General features: G+C 45.8%; 1 protein-coding gene across 3 annotated transcripts in view; it reads left to right on the forward strand.

The window, feature by feature from the left end:
* The window catches only part of adcy8 (adenylate cyclase 8 (brain)), a 150,710-nt gene extending 127,003 nt beyond the window's left edge, over positions 1-23,707 (forward strand). For 2 of the 3 annotated variants that reach the window (XM_072467861.1, XM_072467863.1), the window contains 5 exons: positions 212-370; positions 2,662-2,808; positions 10,066-10,158; positions 10,269-10,383; positions 23,143-23,707. In XM_072467861.1, coding sequence (XP_072323962.1) covers positions 212-370; positions 2,662-2,808; positions 10,066-10,158; positions 10,269-10,383; positions 23,143-23,630 — 1,002 coding nt within the window. In that variant the 3' untranslated portion in view covers positions 23,631-23,707. The remainder of the gene's footprint in view (positions 1-211; positions 371-2,661; positions 2,809-10,065; positions 10,159-10,268; positions 10,384-23,142) is intronic. The other variant, XM_072467862.1, reaches the window with a different exon arrangement.
* Positions 23,708-24,961: the final 1,254 nt, after the last annotated feature.

Here is a 24,961-nt window from a genome sequence, read left to right on the forward strand (position 1 = left end):
TGTCCTCCGTTCTAATTTCAGCTTCCAGCATCTGCAATATTTTGCCTATGATGGCATTGAGCTCTCCTGGATGCTGCAATGTGGCTGAAGGGCTGATTCTGTCAAACAAAAATGTATAAATTGAATTGGACAAAGCATGAGGGAAATTTGATTTCTCAAGAAATTATTTTTACATGAAAATGCGGTATTTCTGTTTAATCAAACCGTTCAGCTGGAATATACTGCAAGACTGGATTTTCTGTGGCGTGTGCAGGCAAAAGAGGAAGTTAATGAAATGAGGGAGTTACGAGAGCATAATGAAAATATGCTTCGAAATATTCTACCAAGCCATGTTGCTCGCCATTTCCTGGAAAAGGATAGAGACAATGATGTAAGTTCACTAAATTACATTAAATTTAAAACAAATTGAATCTATAGTCAACGTTTTCCACTTTTGTATTCACAAGTCCATGATGTCCTGCTTCTCACTTGTTATAAATATCTACAGAGCCACCACACATGTCAGTGACAAACCCTTCCTTACAATAAAAATCAGAATCCTTTACAATTCCAAAAGTATCCACATCATTAACCATCGAGGGTGAATTTTGTTGGAGGAATTTTAATTCCCTCCACTCGATGGAATTCACGCAATAGAATTAAAATTGTAGCATTGGACTTAAAAGATAGAATCTCATGAAGTTGACGGGCATCTTGACTTCTGGCTGAGTGGGTGGAACGCCAGTGTTACCTCGTTTCAAAAGACCCGCCACACCTTGTGCCACTCAGGCACTTGACAAGTCAGTGGCTGGCCTTCCCTGTGAACAAGGATCCAAAGGCGAAAGTCATGCCCGCCAAGAGCTGCCAGCCAATCGAGGGCAGTCCGCTCTCCTGCCCCCACCGCCACTGGGGAGGCAGTGGCTGTTCCCAGTACTACACCCACCAAAGGCCTCAGGGTAGGGAGGAACCGAGGCATAGGTGAGTGATGGCGGGAGGAGGTTCATGGGTTGGAGGTCGGGGGGGGAGAGAGGGTTTGGGATAGGAGCAAGGGAAGGATTGGCTCTTAGCAGGCCACCCCATTACTAATGCATGGGTTTTTTGATCAGGTGAATGCCTTTGAATAAGGGACACCTCCCCAACCCCCGGAAAGGGTTTGTTTGTCATATGCCTCGCATATCGAGCCCCCTTCCCATAGCCGGGTTAATACCAGTGGTGGATATGAGGCCCGTAAGTGGGCATTAATTGGCCGCTTAAGGGCCTCCATTGGTGGCGGAGAGGGATAATCTTCCATGGGCCTCCCTGCTGCAGACTTGAGGTGGAAGTGAGAAGGCCACAGTGTCCTCACCCATCACCCACCCTTCCAATTAGATGCTCCCCCACCACCAAACTCACCATGGGAGAGGGCACAAGATTCTGCCCACCATCTCACTTCTCATCTTCTGCAGTTACATTCCTTGTGATGTTTTCAAGGCAAATCAGGTGGGAGCTCCATGAATTAACACAAACTGGGGTCTAATCTCATAAATAGAAACTGCAGGATGGAGCATCTCAGTAAAACCTGGAGGAAAGACAAAGAAGTGCAAAGAGATCGAATGATCTCCACGTGGCAAGAATGCCCCACAAGAATGATATGGGCAGTTTCCATCCCAGTCTCCTGCCGACATTCCCTCCAACTCCCATTGCTGCCTTGGATCTATAATCTAGCTGCTGGATCAGCTCTGGGCTGGTTCAGAGTCAGCTTGCTGCATAGAGATCTCTCTTCAGGGTTGGGGGCTCGCCACATGGATGCTGAAGACATTAAAAGGGACTGGGTTTCCCGGTGCAGCTTTTGGGTGACTGCCCAGAAGTTAATCCATCTCCACTCCCCCTCCCCGGTCTTCCACCTCTTGTGGATTCTTGATACGGAAAGAGAATGGGATTAATTAAGATTAGCGATGAAGATTCTGGAAACTATCTTTGCCAATTGAAAATTGTTTGTTTCCAGAAGAGCTTGTCATCACTGATTCCATGGTTATGTAATGGTCTCTCCTTACAGTGGATGATATACTGAAGGAGATTGAAACTGGTTTGAGCATGCAATTGAATACTTCCACACTGTCACAGCATGGAAGGATATTTGTTAAGGATTGCCTGGAACAATATATAAATATTTGCAATGTTTGTAAATGTAAGGAAAAGGTTCCGCGTGGGCGCTCTGCAGGAGATCTGTGGTCACCACCTCACTCCTCCCGCCTGCCACAGATTGGCCAAGGGCAATTAAATATCAACCATGATGTAAGACAATAGGTCAAAACTGGAAGCTGTGCTATTGTAGCCAATACTATCTCCACTGAGTAGACTGATGCCTTGGCTTGGTGAGAAAATCGAAGCTGGTCAATGCTGTGAGATAATCATTATGGAATCTGCTGTGGCTCGATTTTGTTTTCCTTCACATTGATTTGACAAATAATAAGCAAGTCTGGAAATGCTTTTTGAAAATGTAATAATTAATATACTTTTCTTCATTCAAAACTGATCGATTCAAATTTTTTGATAATTACATTTTTTGCACTAACTTCCCGATATTAAATTATTGGATAATTTAACGCAAAACGACTTTGACTTACCAGAAGCAAACTGTTAACTCTGACCTGTTGCTGATTGATTGGCACTTTATTACTGTTACTGTTCTGTTGTCATCAGGAACTTTATTCACAGTCTTACGATTCAGTTGCTGTGATGTTCGCCTCAATTCCAGGATTTGCGGATTTCTATTCTCAAACTGAGATGAATAACCAGGGAGTAGAATGTTTACGCTTGCTGAATGAAATTATTGCAGATTTTGATGAGGTAACTTTAAAGTCATAGCGATACAATTTAAAGACATGTGCTTTTGTTTCGTCTGTTGGGTTTTTGAAGTAAAAGGTTTCATTGTCTTCTTAACAAAGCATTTGGCAAAGCTTTCGTTGCTCTGACAAAGGACAATAATGGCTAGCATCATTTTTGTCATGTTCATGTTGAGGGTTGTCCCAGTTTTACATCGGCACTATACTTTTTGAATGACGCAACATCACAGCCCAATGGAGGAAAGGTCAGAGGGAGTTTGCCCCTAATTTGCTGTTCCAACTGAATTTCCTGTGTTGCAAGTGACTAAATACAAAAGGGCTTCAAATGCTGTCAGCATTTTATGATGTCCTGAGGTTGAGAAAGGCACTATAGAAATGCAGGATATCTCTCTTTAATTACTGCCCAGAGTGGAACTGGTGAAACAATGGGAGAAGATTGTCCATCTGCTGCGTAGGTCCAAGTCATTTGCCGGAGCTTTCTCAACAGTTAAATAGTCCTGCTGTTGGAACCAAAAGCAGGATGCACTCCTAAGTAGGTAGATTGGTCGATGGTGGAGCCCTGGGTGACATTTGGCCTCCGCCAGGGCCACCAACCTCTGCCGGCCCAGTCAGATGATCAGCAGCCTCAGCAGTAGTCCCTATAGCCATGGCTGAGGATGTAGGAAGAAGTAGAGGGTACCTGCATGTTGAGGTGTTGAGGTATCATCAAAGACAAGGTAAGATAATTTATGCACTGTTCTGGGGCCAGGTGGCAGGGCCTGGCAATTAATGGGGTAATACCTCCAGCAGTATTTCTTTGCTCTGGAGGGTGGCCATTGAAACCTGGGGACTCTTGAGTGGGCCATTAAGAGACCATGAAGGAGAGCTGTCCTGCACCCCGGGAACCTACTAGGAGGCCATCAGGATTTGCGTTGCAGTTTCTCCATCTGTCAGAGGTACCACCCAATACGGGTAATATGCTGGCGAGGACAGGAAGTGGTTCCTAACTGGGCACTTACTGTATTAATAGGGCACTGAGTCTCCACCACTGGTAATATCCCCTGCTGATTGGAAAGCATCAGGTTTACTCCCTGAAGCCTTCCGCCTCCATTATACCAGGCCTTCCACCTCCCAGCCCATCTCCTGAGCGTTAGTAAAATCCAGTCCAATTTTCTTTTAGTACTGGGATTCTACTATAGTACTCCAGGTGCTCAAAATAAAGTTAGTTCAGAGTGCCCAGCCTTTTTGCTTTTGTGAGGCACACAAATCACCTAAATTAAAATCTCAGTAGCCACCAGAACGTTTAAATCTAGATGCACAATGCATCCCAGAGTATTAAAGGAAGTGGCCCTGGAAATATTGGATACAGTGGTCATCATCTTCCAAACCTCGATAGACTCTGGAGCAGTTCCTACAGATGGGAGAGTGACAAATGTAACCCCACAGTGGTAGGTCAAGAAACACTCAGGATGCTTCTAGTAGTAGCAAAAGGGGTTTATTATTCTGATTGTTCCTTATTATTTGAAAATCTCCACTGGAATCTCGTCCACTCCTGCAGTTTTCCATTCTTCACTGTTTAATGGTGGCCTTGTCTTAATCCATGCTTGGTGGGAATCCAAGATCATTTATGATGGGGAGTTAGGGAATTTCCTCAACCTGTCAGCGTCTATGGTTATATCACGCTTTAGGAGTTTGTGGAAGTGTTCCGTCCATCGAAGACTGATGTTTTTTCTGACTCTCAAAAGGGTTCTGTCCTGACTCCACAGAGGTTTGAGGCCTAGGGTATTGCGTCCATATATTGCCCTGCTGGCACTGGAGAAGCCCCGGGTGTCGTGCTCGTCAGCGAGGAGTTACAGCTCCTTCACTTTCTCAGTCCACCATTGGTTCTTGATTTCCCCAGTTCTTCTTTGTACCTCCGCTTTAGCTCTTTGCTTTGCTGGTTATGTTATCTTGCCAGGTGCAGAGAGATTTTCTCTTCTTGTCAATGAGGTCTCGGATGGTGTTGTCATCCTTGGCGAACCAGTCTTGGTGTTTTCTGGTCTTGTAACCAATTGTTTCTTCACAGCTTGAGTTCATGGCTGTCTTCAGCTCTTTCCAGTTTTCAACCACTCCATTAGAATGGACACTTTTAAGATTTTGGACAAGACATTGTTGGAAATTCACTAGCATGCTTGACTCTTGAAACCGCTCAACATTGATCTTTTTTCTGAGCAGTTTCTTCATCTTCCGCTGCTTCTGGTGGAGTTTGTAGACATAGAAGAGGGGGGGATGAGCCAGTAGTCTATCCAGCAGTCTGCACGGTGATCATTTTGGTGATGAGGGCATCCTTTTGGTTTCGGGGTCGGACGATGACTAAGTCGATCATGTGCCAGTGCTTTGATCGTGAGTGTCTCCAAGAAGTTGTGAACTTGTCTTTTTAGCAGAACAATGTGTTAGTGATGGCAAGCTGGTATTCCACGCATTTGGTGAGCAGGAGAACCCTATTGGAGTTGCAAATCCCAACTCCTTCCTTTCCATTGGTTCCTATTCAAATTTGGGAGTCATTTCCAACCCTGGCATTGAAGACCCCAAGGAGGATGATCTTATCTTTCTTAGGAACGTTGGAGAGGATGGTGTCCAGGGTGGAGTAGAAGCCTTCTTTGGACTCATCATTGGCATCAAGGGTTGGGGCGGAGGCATTCACGAACCGTTGCTTGCTGGTTCTTGACGAATTGTAGATGGAGGGTCATGAGGCGTTCATTGATGCAGACAGGGAGCTCCGAGACTGTTGACGAATTTGTTCTTAGTGGCAAAACCAATTCCATGCATCCTGGGCTGATCCTCAGATTTTCCTCTCCAGAAGAATGTGTAACCACCGCCTTCCCTCAGCTGGCCTTGCCTGCCCTTCGGGTGTCTTGCAGGGCAGAGACGTCAATGTTGAAGTGCCTGGGTTCACAGACAATAAGGGCAGTTCTCTGTTCCGACCAATTGTTTAGCTCATTATGCAGAGGGTTCGTACATCCCAGGTTCTGAAATTGAGTTTAACTTTGATTTTCTGATGACTGGTAGATGAGCCTGCTGGATGCAGTTTCCAGCCAGCTTGGGGATGGAACAGATTATTGTTTTTTCTTTTGTAGATATTTTTATTGAACACTTAAAAAATTTATATACAGATACAAAAACATAACACAAAAACAAGAATAGCCCCCGAAACCCCCTGCCCTCCCCCAATAGCTGACAGTGACCAGCTCTTTAAAATACATAACAAACAGTTGCCATCTTATATAAAATCTCCTAATCGACCCCCTCAGTGTGTATTTAACTTTCTCCAAGTACAAAAATTCCAGGAGGCCCCCCAGCCACACTGAGGCACTGGGTGGAGAAGGTGACCTTCACTCCAATAGATCCTGCCTATAAACAATCAGCGAGGCGAAGGCAAAACATCTGCCCCCGCAGCCGACTGGAGCTCCGGCAGCTCTAACACCCCGAATATGGCCTCTCGGGGACCCGGCTCCAGCTCCCTGCCTAAGATTGCCGACGTGGTGCTGAAGAAAGAGCCCCAAAGGTTTACTAGCTTAGGACATGCCCAGAACATATGTATGTGATTCAATGGACCCCTCCCACACTGCTCGCACCATCTTCTACCCCATCAAACACCCGACTCATCCTTGCCCTCGTTAAGTGTGCCCAGTGCACCACCTTCTGTTCTATGAGCCCAAGCCTCGCACACGATGATGTGGCATTCACCCTCCGTAAGACCTCACACCACACCCCTCCTCCACTTCACCCCCTAGCTCCTCCTCGCATTTCACCGTAATCCCTTCAAGCAAGGCACCATCCTTCGCCAGCAGCCTCCCAGGAATACCTGAAGTTTTACCCTCCTCCAACCCGGCCAACGACAGCACCCTCTCCACCTAAGACTTGGGTGGCGCAACCGGAAAACTCGAATAAACCTTCCTCGCAAAATTCCGGACTTGCAAGTACCTGAACGCCTCTGACTGCACAAGTCCATACTTCTCCACTAACTCCCCCAAAACTCGCAAACCGACCCACCATTAAGGCCACCCCCTTATCCTCCCTAAACTCTAGCCGGCTCAACCATATGGTTGCCCCGGATTGATATCATCTTCGACCCCCTCCCCACTTTAAAGTGCTGCCGTAATTGCTAACCAAGCTTCCGAAGCTGCATCCAATCCCTTGCCACCTGAACCCCAGGTACCTGAAATGCGAGTTTGTCAGCCTGAATGGCAACACCCCCAAATTAGTTCCCCTCCCTGGCGGGGTGACTGGAAAACACTCACTTTTCTCCCAATTCAGTTTATATCTGAAAAAAACACCAAACCACTTTAGTATCACCATTATGTCCCCCCATCGTCGGGACTATATCTGTGTCGTACACCCAACAGGTAGTCGGCATACAGAGACACCTTATGCTCCTACCCTGCCCAATTATCCCCTTCCAATTATCCGAGCTCCTCGACATGATGGCCAAAGGCTCAATCACCGATTCGAATAGGGGAGGGGACATAGGCCTCGTTCCCCTATGCAATCGGAAGTAGCCCGAACTTACATTATTTGTTCGAACACTAGCCTTTGGCTACTTGTACAACAACTTAACCCACAACACAAACTTCAATCCTATCCCGAATCACTCCAGCACTGCAAACAGACACCTCCACTCCATCCTATCAAAGGCCTACTCTGCATTCAGCGTCACAATCACTTCCTGCTCATCTCCTTCTGCCTGAAACAACACCACTTTCAACAGGCGCCGCACATTGGAAGGCAATCGCCTACTCTTCACAAATCCCGTTTGATCCTCCCCAATGACCTGCAGGAGACACCCCTCCAACCTGAGCGCCAACACCTTCGCTAAAATCTTTTGTGTCCACATTCAACGAGATTGGTTGGTATGACCCATCTTCCACCAGGTCCCTATCCTTCTTCAAAAGGGGTGAAATGGAGACCTGACACATTGTTTCTGGTAGCACTCCCTGAGCAACTGCATCCTCAAATGCTTCCAACAGCAGCGGGACTGACCTATCGAAAACTGTTTAGAAAACACCACCGGGAACTCATCCTGCCCCGGTGCTTTCCCCCTCTGCATATTCTCAATTGCCTTCCTGACTTCCTCTGCCCCCAGCGGCTCCTCCATTACCTCTTGGTCCTCCTCCTCCACCCTTGGACACTCCAATCCCTCCAGAAATTCAACCATGTCCGAAACGTTCTCCGGAAGTTCCGAGCTGTACCGGAAGTTCCGACCTTTCGTAAAACTCCTCAAACATTGTATTTGCCTTCTCCGGGGCCAAAACCAACCCCCCCACCCACCCACCCCCCCACCCCGCCCACCCCACCTCCTCTCTCCCGTATCTGAATGATTTCCCGGGACACCGCCTACCTCCTCAACTGGTACACCAGCGGTCTGCTGGCCTTCTCCCCATACTCAGACTTCCCCCCTTGTCCATCTCAGCTGCCGCGCCATCTTATCTGTGGACAGCAGGTCAAACTCTGCCTGCAACAGCTTCCTGTTTGCTAAAGGCTCTGGGGTAGGCTCTCCAAATACTTCCCATCCACCTCCAATATCTTATCCACCAGCCGCTACCGTTCCTCCCTTGCTTCTCTATCCACCTACGCCTTATATGCAATCGCCTCCCCTCTCAACATTGTCTTTAGAGCTTCCCACAACATCATTCCTGTTGAACTCTACATAATCAGCCAACACCTTGGTCATCTTTACAAAACCCAGGTTCACTAACAGCCCCACATCCAAACTCCATGCTGGCTTTTGAGCTGGCCCCCTCCCCAAAACCACATCCACTGAGTGCGGGGCATGGTCAGAAATTACAATTACCCTCCACTTCCCTTACCCCCGGCAGCAGAGCCGTCCCCATTATAAAAACGTTGATCCGCGAGTAGACCTTATGCACCAGTGAGAAGGAAAATTCCCTCTCCCCTGGATGCAAAAATCGCCAAGGGTCTGCCACCCCCCATCTCTGTCAGAAACGCCGCCCATACCTTCTCCCCCCTCTCGAAACCACCTAATTCCCCACTCTACCCATCCCCCTACTATTCACACCTTCTAAGCTCATTGAAACCTGCCTGTACGGGTTCAGCAATCCGCAGCCCCTCCTCCCACTCCGCCCCATCCACTCTGCTCACCTTGGATGGGAAAGGGGCTAGAATAGGTGCCCTAACAATAGTCTGTTCGGACTTCCAGTAGAAGGAGATTGCATGTTGGGTTGCTCCCGCCAGAGTCCTGAGTTTTAGGCCCTTTTCACCATCTCAGCCCTGAAGAAAGCTGCCGATACGCTCTCCTGTTGCTATTCCAAGAGTGAGATGACCAAATCAAACTCCCACCGCCTATGTGCTGGCCAAAATCTCATGGTTCTGTCCAGTCACTGTTGATCGCCACAGAGCCTGTCTCTGCTGGGGTGTTCTGATTTCCTTTAGGTAGATGCCTGATGCGGGACATCTTTTAACATGGATATGCCATTGCACATCAGCAACCACATGTTTCTTGACAGAGGGTAGGTCCAGTTGCAGTGACAAGGGAACCTCGACAACTGGTAATCTCCCTACTGCAGCAGCCTTCATCCGCCATCACAGCCATTGATACCATCCGAGTATCTTCCACCTGATCTGGCGTTGAGGACTTGTTTTGGATTGCGCTTTGTCTGGTTCCTCCCCTCCGACCTTACCAGCGTGGGTGACCCTGCCAGGAGTTGAAGACTCCCAACAGCATTGCTCTGGGGAATCAATGGAATGAATGTTCAAGCCTCTCCACCACGGCAAGGTGGCAATCCAGGAACGGTTGGGAGCTACGAGTGACCTTTTGGCTGCAGTTTGGATATACATGAACTAATATAATACAAAATAAATAACAACTTGCATTTATGTAGTACCTTACAGCCCAGGGTGTTTCACACAGAATCAGAGAACGATACAGCAAAGAAAGAGGCCATTTGGCCTATGGTACCTGTGCTGTTTTTTTTAAAGAGCTCTTCCCCAGATCCCAGCAAGTTTTTTCTTTTCAAGTATCTAATTCCCTTTTGAAAATTATTATTGAACCTGCATCCACCACTCTTCGGGCAATTTACTCCAGTATCTGCTTCAGCTGATGGATGGTTGCAAGTGGTGCAGAAGAACAAGAGGCCCAAGTTAGAGGAATGCAAAGATCTCAGAAGATGGTAGGGCTGGAGGAGGCTACACGGATAGGAAGTTATTGAGAACAGTGTAAATATAATTCTTGGGATGATACACCTGCCCATTTTTAATTGTTTTTCTTTCTTGATAATTCTTTCAGTTGCTGGTTGAAGAGCGATTTCAGGACATTGAAAAGATTAAGACGATTGGGAGTACTTACATGGCTGTCTCTGGATTGTCTCCTGAGAAGCAGGTAAAAAAGAATCAGTTTAAACTATGTGCACAATTTATTGAATTTTAAATACAGTATATGAATATGAATATTAAGAAAACAAACTTTGCTTTTATCACCTATTTATATAGCAATGTGAAGAAAAATGGGTCCATCTGTGTGCTCTGGCAGACTTTACAATTGCTTTGAATGAAAGTATACAGGAAATAAACAAACATTCTTTCAATAACTTTGAACTTCGTGTTGGTAAGTATAGCTTGAATATTGATGTTAATTCTCACTTGAATTTGTTCTGGGAAATTCTACATATTTCACAACAATTTCAATGTTAAATTACAGGGCAGAATCTTGAGGAGGCAATCTGGGGTCTCAGCTGCTGGCTGAAGAGCCCCAAACTGTCTATTTTTGAGAAAGCCCACTGCATCTTTTCCCAATTAGGCACTTAACAAGTCAGCATTGGGCCTTTCCCTGGAATCAAGGGCCCTGGGGAAGGCAGTCTCCCCCCCCCCCCCCCCCAAAGAGGTGACAGCCAGACAAAGCCCAGCAAGTCTTTATGTTCTCAGCAGGGCCACTGAGGAGATAGTGGCTGCTGCTGGTACTGCACCCACCTGAGGCCTTGGATCAAGTAGGGGCTCAAGAACAGGCAAGCGATGGGATCACTGGGGGTGTTGGGGAGTGGGCCAGCAGCAAGAGCATGGGGTGGTTTTACAAAATGCATTCAGAACTTCCTTAAAAAACTGCTGTCAATCAGCCAGACCTTTAAAAGTACCAATGGCAGAAACTACAAGCCTTTGACACCGCTTCATCTTATGCAAAGAACATTGAGCTATCGCCAAATGAGATCTTTTTCAACAGATTAATGGAAGTGTGGGCTCTCAGTCCAGAATGAGGCTTGACTGAGAACCCAGACATCCATTAATTTACATAAGATGAAAAATGCCAAGTGTTTGTAGCTTTTTCTATTGATACTTAAGTATCTGGTTGATTGACATTTTGATCGGGTTGAAATAACAGCAGATTTTTAAGTGAGTTACAAATGACTTTTATAAGCTTTTCCACGCATGTCTTTGGTACTGTAAGATTACTTAGCTCTGTACAGAGTATATACTGGGTGAATAGGCATGGAAGTGCTGGGAGGTGGCATTGGAAGTATGAGAAGCCCATTGGAGGTAGGTAGGGGGCATGGGTTGGCATGGAGGATATGAGGTGTATTGGGGGTGACTGAAGGGGCATAGGTTGGCATGGATGGGGCATGAAGTGTGGAGTGAGGGAACATGAGAGCTTAGGGGTCTTACATTTGACTAAAACATCTAATTTGAAGTTTCAGAGAACCAGACGGACTCTTTAACCAGCCCAACTCGACACTTGGTACTCCTGTGGCCACCTCCAAACTGCTTCCGCAGTTAGCAGACCCAACTGAAGCAGGCACCTGACACTCCTCGTGTCACCTGCGCTCCCCCCGCAACCCCGCCCCCATCCCTCCTGCACCCCGCCCCCATCCCTCCCGGAATGATATTGCATCCTTCGAGGCACCTTTTACTAAGGTGGATGTGCTGATCAAGAAATATCCTGACTCCCACCTCTAACATGAAAAGCCGGCCTATTGGGTCAGATATCTCCACTTCATTCTGATGTCATGTCCTCACTGAAATCTTCCGGCTGCTGCAACTACAACTGCACTCTCAGAGCAAACCAACAGCTGTGAAGGTCACCATGGCCGTGAACCTTTATCCACCGGACTCCATTAGGCAGGGACAAGCAATATTTGCAACATCTCCCAGTTCACCCAGTCATAAAACCGAGGTCCCTGAGGATCGATGCTTCAAGAGTGCCGAATACGTTTCATTCTCTCTTGCTAGATGATAGAGCTATAAACCCGAGCCTCTGAATGGCGAGTATGGCTGGGTCCTGCTCTGATGCTCTGTATTAACAGAGGGTGAATGTTACTTATGCACACGTTAAACTAGAATTCAAGTCAGGGGAATTTGGAAGTTTGAGTAGCAATAAATAAAATTTGATCTTGTCCGATATCTAATATTCAGATCATAACATCTAATTATATAAATATTTTGAGACACATCAATCATGCTTAAGATACCACACTGTCAACTGAACATCTTGTGTCACACTTGAATGAAAGTTCAGAAAAAACTACTTGTTTCATGCTGATTCCTTCTGATTTTTAATTGACCTGATGTTCTGAGACAAATTAGTCTAATTTACTTCATAAAACCAGCAGTTAAATACTGTGGCCTTAAAAGAAACTTCAAATTGCACGCAGTTCCACTTTAGCAGTAATGTATTGTGCGTTACATGATGTAATGATCCTCCTGCCTTTCTAAGCTTTGGCATGGGAGATTGAACTGTACATGCTAAATTTATGGACTGCATTTTACAAATCTCCACCAGCAAGTTTGCAGGCAGGGGGCCCATAAAATGCCATGGGTGCCGTGCCCGTTACCTACCCAACCACCCCTGCCCATGTACAGTTTTACCAGCGATGGGTGGTTTCAGGTAGTCTGCCCATCCATGGGTCAATAGAGGCCCTTAAATGGCCAATTAATAAACTACTTGAGAACTACATCCTGCTGCCACTGGAATTGAACCAGCAGCAGGAAAGGCCGACGCCAAACTTGCAGAATGGCAGCTCTCATTGAGCTGGCTGGTGGCGAGCAAACTGCCCTCTTGGGAAAGGTGACTCCCCCCCCACGACCGTTTTCCACCCGACTCCATACCCTGGTTTTTGTAACGCCCCCCCCCCCCCGCCCCCCCTCCACTCCCTGCCCTTCTAGTCTCGTCCTGATGATAACCCCACTCCATTTACTTTACACTCCAACGCCAGCTCCTTCGTGTTTGAGACTGCTTTAGCCCCAGTAGTGGCCGGCACTCGCGTTGTACTGATCGGATCAGACGGCTGCTAGCCATTTGAATGTCTTGCAGCTATCACAGGCCAGAAGTCCCTGAAACCAATTATTGCCACCTCAACATCAAATGCCTACAGGGCAAGGTGCCGGATGGGGGAGAACTCGCTCCTGACAGTTTAGCTGCAGGGTCATGAATCAGGCTCCCTGTTAAATCCAGCCACATTTAACAGAATGGTGCAGAAGGAGCCCATTCGGCCCATCGTGTCTCCACCAACTCTCCAAACGAGCACCATGACTTAGTGTCATTCCCCTACTTTTTCCCCATACTTCTCTACATTGTTTCTATTCACATAATCATCTAATGCCCTTCTGTATGCCTCGATTTAACCGTTTTTAATGAAATAGCAGATTTCACAGTATGTGAATCGTCAGCTCCAGAACAGTTATCCTGAAGGTAAAGTTTAAGATGAAGGGCTAGATTCTCCATTTGGGAGACATGTCCTCCCACCGGAGCTGAATTGCACCAGTTTTTATGATTCCCTTGGGGTAGTAAAGCGAGATGCAATGCAGTGTTCCACGCCATGCAAATATATTCCCAGGAAATCCTGCTTTTGGGCTGTTGTTTTGAGCGGGCGGCCCGATAGTGAGGTCCCGCAGTCGGCCACCCACCCCCCCACCACAAATCAGTCCTGACGCCCCCCCCCCCCCCGCCCACTACACAGCAGCCCACCCCCACTCTCAGATTGCCTGGGTGCCCCCTCCACCCCCAAGTACAGAGATGACCCAACCCCCCCCTTCCGGGACCCCATGTAATTGGGGGGGCCCCTCTCAGGAACCCCTGTAATAAGGGGACACCCCCAGGGGCCCTGTGATACAAGGACATCTCCAAGGACCCCTGTAATAGCAGGACACCCTCAGGGACCCCCTGCCTAAAGGATCCCCCTCTATGCAAATCCCGCCCTCCCCATCAGAATCAGATCCAACCCCCCCCCCCCTCTCACAAAGGGACCCCTGTCTGGAAGCAAGACAGCAGTCCAAACAGTGAGCGTGGGAAGCATTATAGCTGTACATTTTACCTTGCCTCTCGACCTATCCATTCCTGGAAATAGAGCAGCTGCACCTGCCTCTGGTTCCCAAATCATTTAAAGCCAGCCAGTAGTGGTCTGTGATTGACAGCTGGTAAAAACCATCTGCAGCTTTGATCCATTCATATTTTTTCACAGTAAGTGCAGTGAAATCACACCTTGAGAGATTGGAATGCACTTACCTCTCTTTGATGTGGTTGATGTTTACAAACATTGGGGTTTCACCACTTCGGCCACTGAACCGTGAAGGGAGATGAATGAATCAAAGCAGCAGATGGTTTGTAGAAGCTGTCAATCACAGACCTCTACTGGAAAGCTATGATTGGCTTGCAGCTATTGGATCTGTGGGAACCAGACACAGGCACAGCTGATCTCCTCCCATGAATGGACAGTGGAGCGGCAAGGTAAGTATTACAGCAGCCACCGTGTGGTTTGACATGAATACTGGAAGATTTTTCAAACAACAGATTGGGAAAAACCCTGAAACCAAAGTGCAGCTTGAAATGTAAACTCAATCACTGCTTGAATGTGTGGTAAGGCAGGTTCAATCAAGGCATTCTAAAGGGAATTAGACTGTTATCTGAAAAAGAAGAATGTGCAGGGTCATGGGGATAAGGGAGTGGAATGGCATTAGGTGAATTGTTCATTAGCGAGCCAGTGCAGACACAATGGGCCAAATGTGCTGTAACAATTCTGTGATTCTGAGAGTACAACTCGATTGTTAGTGCAGGGAAGTGCGAAAATGTCTGCCACAGAGACAGCCCATCGCCACAGATCTTCATAGACAGCTCTCAAATGAGTTCGAGCATGGCATGACCATGGCTTTGCATATGTTTGCTGCCTTAAACAAAATGACACATATCTTGATCTAATAATGTGTCGCTAATCTCTGCCAAGCTGGTGTGCAGCAGAGTGGAAGGGCTGATGTGGTGCTAGTCCACGGAAGGGATGATAGTGAAAAGGGGACATGGAAATGGGAATGCTGCCAATTCTCATCCTCCAGTCAGCACCTGACATGATACCTCTTCTCCTATTTTTGCCATGGCCTACAAAGGCTCCAAATCCCAGAGGGCATAGGCCACAAGTATCTCAGCAGTTAGAGCAGGGATCTAAGCAGCCTGCCTTTCTGCTGAAGTCACACAAGGATATACCACATAGAAGGAGAAGGTAGTGTAAATTGAAGAAATTTTAATTCACCAGAGGTAGACTCATAGCTGTTTGACCAAATAGTATGTTGTTAAGTTGCCACATAATATGTATTAATTAGCACCATTTCTGTATCTTGCATATTATTGCACCCCAAGTGCCAACTCATCATTTCTCTTGCTGCAATATCAGTATCAATACACAATGGAACTTACTGTGCAGATGTGCAATGTGTGGATGAGTGGTTGTGATGTTGGAGAATTATCAATGATCTTGGGTCACAGTGGTTTCCACTAACCCTACTAGCATAGTGTTTAGCACTTTTGCTTCACAGCGCCAGGGACACGAGTTTGATTCCCAGCTCGGGTCACTGTCTGTGCGGAGTCTGCACAGACTCCTTGTGTCTGCGTGGGTTTACTCCGGGTGCTCTGGTTTCCTCCCACAAGTCCCGAAAGACGTACTTGTTAATTGAATTGGACATTCTGAATTCTCCCTCCATGTACCCGAACAGGCGCCGGAATGTGGCGACTAGGGACTTTTCACAGTATCTTCATTGCAGTGTTAATGTAAGCCTACTTGTGACAATACAGATTAGTATATAGCTCGTTAGATGTTTTTGAGTCTGGGGCTTCCAAGTACGTCAAACTCTTGATGATGCCGAACGTCAAGGCTCCACAAATACTCAGAAGGATTACCTTGTGTCGGTCATCACTTTCTATGCTGTTAGCATGAAATAAACGCAGTACTGGGGCCGGTCCTCTAAGCCCACATCATATAGCTCCAGTTTTCCAAATAAAAGAATTTCCAGGTTATCCTCGCACTTTGTTCCTTGCTGGAGTTTCAAGAAAGGCTGTCCAGAATCTTGTGCTTTATTTTCATCACCAATGTAGTAATCCAGGAGACACGAAGAAGGCGGCTATTTTAACTCAAAAGATAGAGCCATTGTTGCAGCATACAATACGAATGTCCCAACCCGGGACGACCGGGACTCCTGGGAAGGGTCTGGGAGCAGCATTTAAAGGGCTCGCTAATGAGTCCCCGCTGGGCGGGCCTCCATCCACTACCAAGGGAACTCGTACTCGACGAGCCCCACGTGGTCCTTGTGAGGCTTGTCACATCAACAAAATCTCTCGTCAGCTGCACTCAGAACCCAGGTGAGCTGCAAATTGCCCACCACTACTTTACCCACTGAAAACCCATTTATGCTTAGATGTTAAATCCCCCCCCCCCCCCATCGTATACACCAAACTCACCAGAAAACGTAGTGCTTGTCCATTCGAGTATAATTTTTTTATGGTACCATAAGTCTTAATTAGTGCTGAGAAAACCTCTCTGCTGCCAAAACTAAATCTCAAAATATGTGCAGTCTTCAGATTTCATTGTTGGATATTTTTTTAAAGTAAAAAATGTTAACAAAAATTATTTTAATTACTTTTTCTTTCTCTTCTATTTTTCTCTCAATGCTATATTTCCTTCCCTCTCTTTATTTTGCTTTCTGTACCTGATTTCCCAATTGGTTAAATATTCTAAATGACACTTCCTGGTTCACAGTCTTGTGCTGCTCATGAACCATTCTTCAATCTGATTGGTTAAGGAGATACTTCATTGTTTGGCCTGTTTGCACAGGTCCCAGATGCTCTGTAGATGTAGAAGGCACTGTGCATTTTAATTGGTGCAATGGCAGGAACCTCCAGTTCATAAAAGTTCATAAAAGGTCTTTGGGCAAGTGCAAGTTTAACACATGGCTCTGGCGCATTTGTTCACCACTGACTGCAAACTCTGGCCCATTAAGCGCTCATTATGATTTTTTGCACCAGAAGTTCCATTCATCTAGCCATCTAAAACCACATTACCTTTACAGAGCATCTAGGACCTGACCAATTACGATCAAATTAATTATTCCACTTGAAAAGTCATCTTCATACACTTAAATGCCCACTTGAACTGGTATCCATCCTTTCCACTGTCATTGATTGTTTTTAAGAATGCAATCTCAATTCACCATAATTTAAAATAAACATTTAATTCCCTTTTCACATTATTCAGTGGATTAATGGTTGCACAGATTGTAGATCTTCCACGTAAATAAACTAGTAATTGATATAAATATGTTAGCAGCATTAATTTTATTATTACAATGTTTTCTTAAATCATTCATGCCCATACTAATCTACACTGCCATTTATAAAGCATTACAGGGACACATAGTGGCAGATAATATGTACTCCCTGAAATATCTTTTTGACAATCTATAGTAATAACAATCAGTTTTTGGCTGTCTGTGTAGAATCCGATGGGCGAGAGACACTCATTGGACGCACCGTAGAATACAATGAAAGAGATTTATTAAGATACACTACTAAACTCCCACACTTCAAAGGGTCACCCTCCCCTACCTGCACCCAGGCCAGGGATTTTATACTGTGGAGCCATCCCTGTTAAGGGTTCCTGGTCGGGCACCTCGGTGATGAGGACATCGTCCTAGTAGACAGCCACCCAGGGTAATCCCCACAGGATGGTCTCCATCACATGCTGAAAAATAGCGCATGCGGACGAGGCCCCAAACGGCAACCAGGTATATTTTTGTATAAATCCCTGTGGGTGTTAACGGTGACGGACCGGTGGGAATCTGGGTCCAGTATTAACAGTGGATATGCATGACTCATGTCCAGTTTTGTGAATGTTTGTCCTCCTCAGCTTTGCATAGAGGTCCCCGATGCGGGGCACCGGCTTTCGGTCCAAATGGGTAACGTGGTTCACCGTCATCTTATAGTCCCCGCAGTGACTCACGGAACTATCTGGTTTGAGTACTGGCACAGCCGGGGCAGCCCAATTGCTGAATTGTATGGGGCAGATGATGCCTAAATGTTTTGAGTCGGTCCAATTCGACATCGACTTTTGGCAGCAATGTATAGGGGACCAGCAGAATTCAGAAATAACGAGGCTGTGCCTGCGGGTCTACACTGATTCGGGCCACAGCCCCTTTGGTTATCCCCAGCAAAGACCTTGGGGAATCTGGTCAGGACCACCTCGTGACTGTGCGGGTTCAAACGGCATACTCCACCAGTCGGGTTTCAAATGGTGTAGCCAGGCCTGACTCAGCAGTCTCCCACCAAGGACGACCAGAAATGTTAGATTAACGGATTTGTGTCTATAGGTCACCGGTACCTGGGCGGTGCCCTCAAACCGGTTCTCCAGTGTAGGTGACCAACCTGGCCTTGGTGTGGTGGAGAGTCAATGTGTGGAGGCCGATGAAGTTGCCGTCAAATGTACAGCGGCTGATCACGGATATAGCAGCTCCGGTATCCAGCTCCATGTCGATGGGCTATTGACTCGAATTGGGGTGACTTGGGGTGCCTAAAGCTGTGGAGTAGTTGGTAAGGGTCCTCCTTGCGGTCATTGACATAATACGCCCTGTCACAAGAGGGGCGGACCACCTGGAGAGGCAGCAAGCAGGCTGGTCATCGCGTGGGCCACTGGGCCTTGGACGTGGATGTCTGTCTGGGCAGCACGGTAGCATAGTGGTTAGCACAGTTGCTTCACAGCTCCAGGGTCCCAGGTTCCCGGCTTGGGTGACTGTCTGTGCGGAGCCTGCACATTCTCTCACTGTCTGCGTGGGTTTCCTCCGGGTGCTCCGGTTTCCTCCCACAGTCCAAAGATGTGCAGGTTAGGTGGATTGGCCATGATAAATTGTCCTTGGTGTTCAAAAAGGTTGGGTGGGGTTACCAGGTTACGGGGAGGGTGGGAGTGTGGGCTTAGGTAGGGTGCTCTTTCCAAGGGCTGGTGCAGACTCAATGGGCCGAATGGCCTCCTTCTGCACTGTAAATTCTATGAAATTCTACCCCAGCTCCACGAATTCATCCCTATGCTCTACAGTGGCTCTGCCTCCCTTGCTGCCATCTTTTGGGCAGGCACCCCACTGCCAGGTCTCCCTGTCCTCCGGCTGGGATGGATCTTGGCGGCTTTTCCGGAGTGCCCTAGATTCAATGCCGCCATCCCTTGCAGCCCAGGGACTCCCAGCTCCGCACTCTCATGGGAGACGGCAATCTCAATTGCCCGCTGCAGTCAGCTGGGTTCCAGTCAGCAACGTTCTCTGCTTGCCGGCAAGTCCCAGCCAGCTTCCTTAAACACGCCGAAAAATCGCTGTTTGATTCATCTTGGGCTTGGGTGGCTGTGTGGAAGTGGAATGATGAATGGCCGTTTTGGATTTAAAGTAGTTTTCTACCAAGGCTTCCAAAGCTGCAAAAGATCAGGACTCGGGCACATCCGGATGTGCCAAGCTTTTGATGAGTGCATATATTGGCCCGCCAACCACCATTAGTAGAGTTACGGTCTGCAGTTCATCTCCAATCATGGCATTGGTCTGAAAAAAATTGCATACACTCTACATATTGAGCCCAACCAACGTTATTCACATCAACGGCCTCCAGCTTTTGAAATTATTTGATTTGATTTATTTGATTTGATTTATTATTGTCACATGTATCAGTATACAGTGAAAAGTGTTGTTTCTTGCAGGCTGTACAGACAATGCATACAGTACATAGGAAAGGAAGGAGAGACTACAGAATGTAATGATACAGTCATAACTAGGATGTAGAGAAAAGATCAACTAAGGGTAGGTCCATTCAAAAGTCTGATGGCAGTAGGGAAGAAGCTGTTCTTGATTCAGTTGGTACGTAACCTCAAACTTTTGTATCTTTTTCTTGACCCAAGAAGATGGAAGAGAGTATGTCTGGGGTGTGTGGGGTCCTTAATTTTGCTGGTTGCCTTTCCGAGGCAGCGGGAATCGTATTCAGAGTCAATGGATGGGAGGCTGGTTTGTGTGATGGACTGGGCTACATTCACAACCTTTTGTAATTTCCTGCGGTCTTGGGCAGAGCAGGATCCATACCAGGCTGTGATACAACCAGAAAGAATGCTTTCTATGGTGCATCTGTAGAAGTTGGTGAGAGTCGTAGCTGACATACCAAATTTCCTTAGTCTTCTGAGAAAGTAGAGTCATTAGTGGGCTTTCTTAACTATAATGTCGGCATGGGGAGACCACGACAGATTGTTGGTAATCTGGACACCTAAAAACTTGAAACTCTCGACCCTTTCTACTTCGTTCCCATTGATGTAGATTGGGGCATGTTCGCCTCTATGCTTCCTGAAGTCGATGACAATCTCCTTTGTTTTGTTGACATTGAGGGAGAGATTATTGTCGTCGCACCAGTTCACCAGATTCTCCATCTCATTCCTGTACTCTGTCTCGTCATTGCTTGAAATCCGACTCATTACCCATCAGCAAATTTGAAAATCGAGTTGGAGCGTAAATGAGGCATCTCGGTCAGTTTAGGTCATGCCTCTTGTGGTCTCGACGAAATGGTCCGGGTGTGGAACATGCAGTAACAGTGGTAACTCCACTTCAGCCTCGTTGCCAGTGTAGAATCTGACTGGCGAGGAACACTCGTAGGATGCATAGTAGGATACAAGGGAAGAGATTAATTAAGATACACTACTAAACTCCCACACCCTGAAAGGTCACCCTCCCCGACCTACACCCAGGCCGAGGTTTGTATACTGTGGAGCCTTCCCTGTTAAGGGGGAAGCTCCGCCCCCAATTACCAGGGAAGTTCATACTCGTTGTGAGTTAATGTGAACCGGATGGTACACACTCCACTACTTCCTCAGGGGTGATTACAATCTGAACTGTTTTGATTGGTCAGTTTTAAGGGCATGTCTGTCAATGGGTTTATTTGATTGGCAGTGCCTGGTTCATGTGGAGGCACATGGGTTATGTGGAGGGGCGGAGTTTGTGATGCATGTGCAGCTGCCAAAGGTTGGTGGCAATGGCGTGGGTTTGGTTGAGAACATAGAACATAATTTACAGTGCAGAAGGAGGCCATTCGGCCCATCGAGTCTGCACCGGCTCTCGGAAAGAGCACCCTACCCAAGGTCAACACCGCCACCCTATCCCCATAACCCAGTAACCCCACCCACCACTAAGGGCAATTTATCATGGCCAATCCACCTAACCTGCACATCTTTGGACTGTGGGAGGAAACCGGAGCACCCGGAGGAAACCCACGCACACACGGGGAGGATGTGCAGACTCCGCACAGACAGTGACCCAAGCCAGAATCGAACCTGGGACCCTGGCGCTGTGAAGCAATTGTGCTATCCACAAGGCTACCGTGCTGCCCCTGAACTAAAAGATGGGAAGGTGACAGGAGCCCAACAACAAAGATTGCCTCCATGAGGGATGGGATGGGATTGACGGGAGGGATTGGGATGAGGATTGCCTGAAAGGGATAGCATGGGAAGGATAGAGTGGTATGGAATGAGGAAGGACTGGAATGGGAGGGGCCACATGGGAGGATTGAATTATTTAACACAATTTATTATTTGAAAGCTTTTCTTTGAAGATTCACTAGATTTGAATGAAAAAGTTCTAAAGCTGTCAGGTGAATTTTAAAAATATATATCAGTGTTGATTCATGGACACAGCCCATGATTGCTTTGTATATCCTCCAGAATTCCTGCACTGTCTAATGCCAGTGGGCATGCCATTGTACAACTGTACAAACTTAGACTCAAGAAAGAAGCAGTTATAATGTTGCTTATAACAGAACTTGAATACTAAGCAAGAAGATTGAAATGGAACAAGGTTGGTAGTTAGGAAGCTGGTTTCTTCAATGATAATTGCTGAAATTATAGCAGGCAGATTTCAAGGAAATGGGGTGTTTATTCCAAGATTTATATTGAGCCCATCAGATATAAACCTGCCTTTTTCAACTCAGGAGTAAGGGTTCCTAATTAGACTTTCATATTCAATGATATAAACAAGTCACGCAAGGCTGGACTCTTGACAACGTTTGGGTTTTTATTATTCTTTGGCCTGCTTTTACACATCAACACTATGTCGCTTTTTCCAGAGTGAGATTCCACTGACGTCTGCTGAAAGAATAACTAGAAATCCTGTATTTAAAAAAAATACGATTGCAGTAAAGATACTAATTTGACTGCAAATATTTTGAGATTGACTGCTAGTAATAACATATTCCTCCAAAGCAAATTGTCCTTTTGATTTTTTTGTCAGAATAAAGAAGGTTTTTCCTTTAATTACTGGACTAGTTTCCAATACAATATCAATTCAAATGAATGGATATACTGTATTATAAATTTTAATTAATTTATTTCTATGCTCTGTTGGCATTTACATTGATATACACGTTTATGATATGATTTAGAGCAAAGATTTAACCGTTGTTTCTTGGTGAAATGGTTCTATTTTGTCAAGCACCTATTTGTTTTCACACTAAGTTTAAACATGTTAGTGCCTTGTGAATGTTACGGAGTTAGAAATGTGTAGATGATGTTTTTTTTCCATTTTCCCTTTTCTCTTTAAGTAGTAATTCATAAGTTTCCCTGATGGCTAAGTGCAGGTATTACCCCAGTATCATACTCGGATATTGAGCAATACAGACCAAGAACGTTCCCTGTTCAATCCCTGGTCTGTACTGAATTTACTGATCTCAGGGGACGCAGTCTCTGACTTTACAAGGGGTTTAACAATCATCCAAGTTTCTGACTCACGATTGCTGTTCATTGACCTCTGCTGGAAAGTAGGTGTGCTTCGGCATCAGGCCAGGACTATGCAGAGCTCAGCTCTATCTAATATGTTCCATGGTCATCAACCTTCCAATGTTCATTATCTTTCATCATGAAGAGTAGACATTTGGAGAAAGCTATTGAAGGACTACTAGTTTCTGTGAAGTTTTATTCCATCAGGAGAAAAGGTGTGACGATTGGGTGGTGGGTGAGTGATGAATGTAATTATGTTGCCATGACCGGAAACAGCACCTCTCCAGGAATTAATGCATTTAAGTATATAAATGATTGACTCAATAATGCACATTTGTTTCCAGGTATTAGCCATGGCTCAGTCGTTGCAGGAGTTATTGGCGCTAAAAAACCTCAATACGATATCTGGGGTAAAACTGTAAACTTAGCAAGCCGCATGGATAGCACAGGCATTAGTGGCAAAATTCAAGTGCCTGAAGACACATACCTAATCCTGAAGGACAAAGGATTTGCCTTTGAGTACAGAGGTGAAATATATGTCAAAGGGATAAGTGAGCAAGAAGGGAAGATCAAAACATATTTTCTTCTGGGAAGAGTTCAGCCAAATCCACTTATAATGCAGCCAAGAAAGCTAACCGGTCAATACTCATTGGCTGCTGTTGTTCTCGGACTTGTACAGAGTTTAAACAGACAAAAACAAAAACAAATTCTAAATGAAAACAACAACTCTGGCATAATCAAAGGACACTACAACAGAAGGACATTACTAACTTCCAATGTACCTGAAGCAGTGGCACAGGGCGAAGGTTCAGAAAAAACTGAAATGCCATAATTTCATTTTAATTGTTGAAATTTTGTATTTCTTTTATATATATATATAAATAAAAAGGTTTACTTTTTTAAAACTGGTCTAGTGGTTTAAATTGTGCATTATTTACATTATTGAGAAACCAATAAAGCTTACGTTTAGTCTAGATTTGTTTAATACTCGATAAGAATACTTAGTTATAGTAATATCACAGATGAATTAATTTCACTCCTATGCTCACAGAAATCTGATGATAAAGTCTTTTTGCGACTTTTGCTATTAAAAAGTTATATAGTTAGTGAAACGAGTTAAAGCACGAGTTGTTATGATCTGAATTTTCTTTAGTTGTGCATGGTCTATTTGTTTAGATATGCAGGTCCTGTAATGCCAGGGCGGCACGGTGGCACAGTGGTTAGCATTGCTGACTCACGGCGCCGAGGACCCGGGTTTGATCCTGGTCCTGGGTCACTTTCCATGTGGAATTTGCACATTCTCCCAATATCTGTGTGGGTCTCACCCCCACAACCTAAAGATGTGCAGGGTGGGTGGATTGGCCACCTTAATTAGAAAAAAAGAATTGGGTACTTTACATTTTTTAAATAGGTCCTGTAATGCTTTTTGCATGGCTGTGCACGAGTGGTCATTTAAAGCGGCGGAGTTGTGCTCAGCATATGTGGATTCCTCTGGGTTGTTGCTTGGCATGGAGAGAACATTGGGCCTAAGCAGATTCAATAATAACTTTCAAAAGGGAATTGGGTGTAGACTTGAAGGGAAAGAAATTGCTGAGCAATGGGGAAAGAGAAGAGAAGTGGAACTGTTTTGAAAGGCCTCTTTCTATGTTTCGTGGATTCAAAGAAACAACTTGAATTTACTGCGATAACTGCAGAGAGAAATAGAAACACTTAAAATTAATTACAAAATGGCTACACTTAAAGTCACCAAGATGACGGAAGAATTGCAAATATTACACAGCTGTTCAAAAATGGGCGTAAGGATGAGCCCAGCAACTACAGGATAGATTACCCTTGGTGATGGGAAAACCATAAATTAACAGTTATTTGGATAAATGTGGATTAATGAAGGAAAGCCAGCATAGATTTGTTAAGAGCAAATCAAGTTTAACTCATTTGATTGAGCTTTTCGATAAAGTAACAGAGCGAGTTGATGAGGGTAATGTGGTTGATGTGGTGTACATGGACTTCCAAAATGAATTTGATAACGTGCCACATAACAAGCTTTTTGGCAATGTTGAAACCAATGAAATAAAAGGGGCAGTGGCAGCAGGGATACGAAGTTGACTGAGTGACAAAAAACTGCAATGGTGAATGGTTGATTTTTGGACTGGAGGAAGGTTC

Source organism: Scyliorhinus torazame, chromosome 11, assembly GCF_047496885.1.
Source record: "Scyliorhinus torazame isolate Kashiwa2021f chromosome 11, sScyTor2.1, whole genome shotgun sequence".
NCBI lineage: Eukaryota > Metazoa > Chordata > Chondrichthyes > Carcharhiniformes > Scyliorhinidae > Scyliorhinus > Scyliorhinus torazame.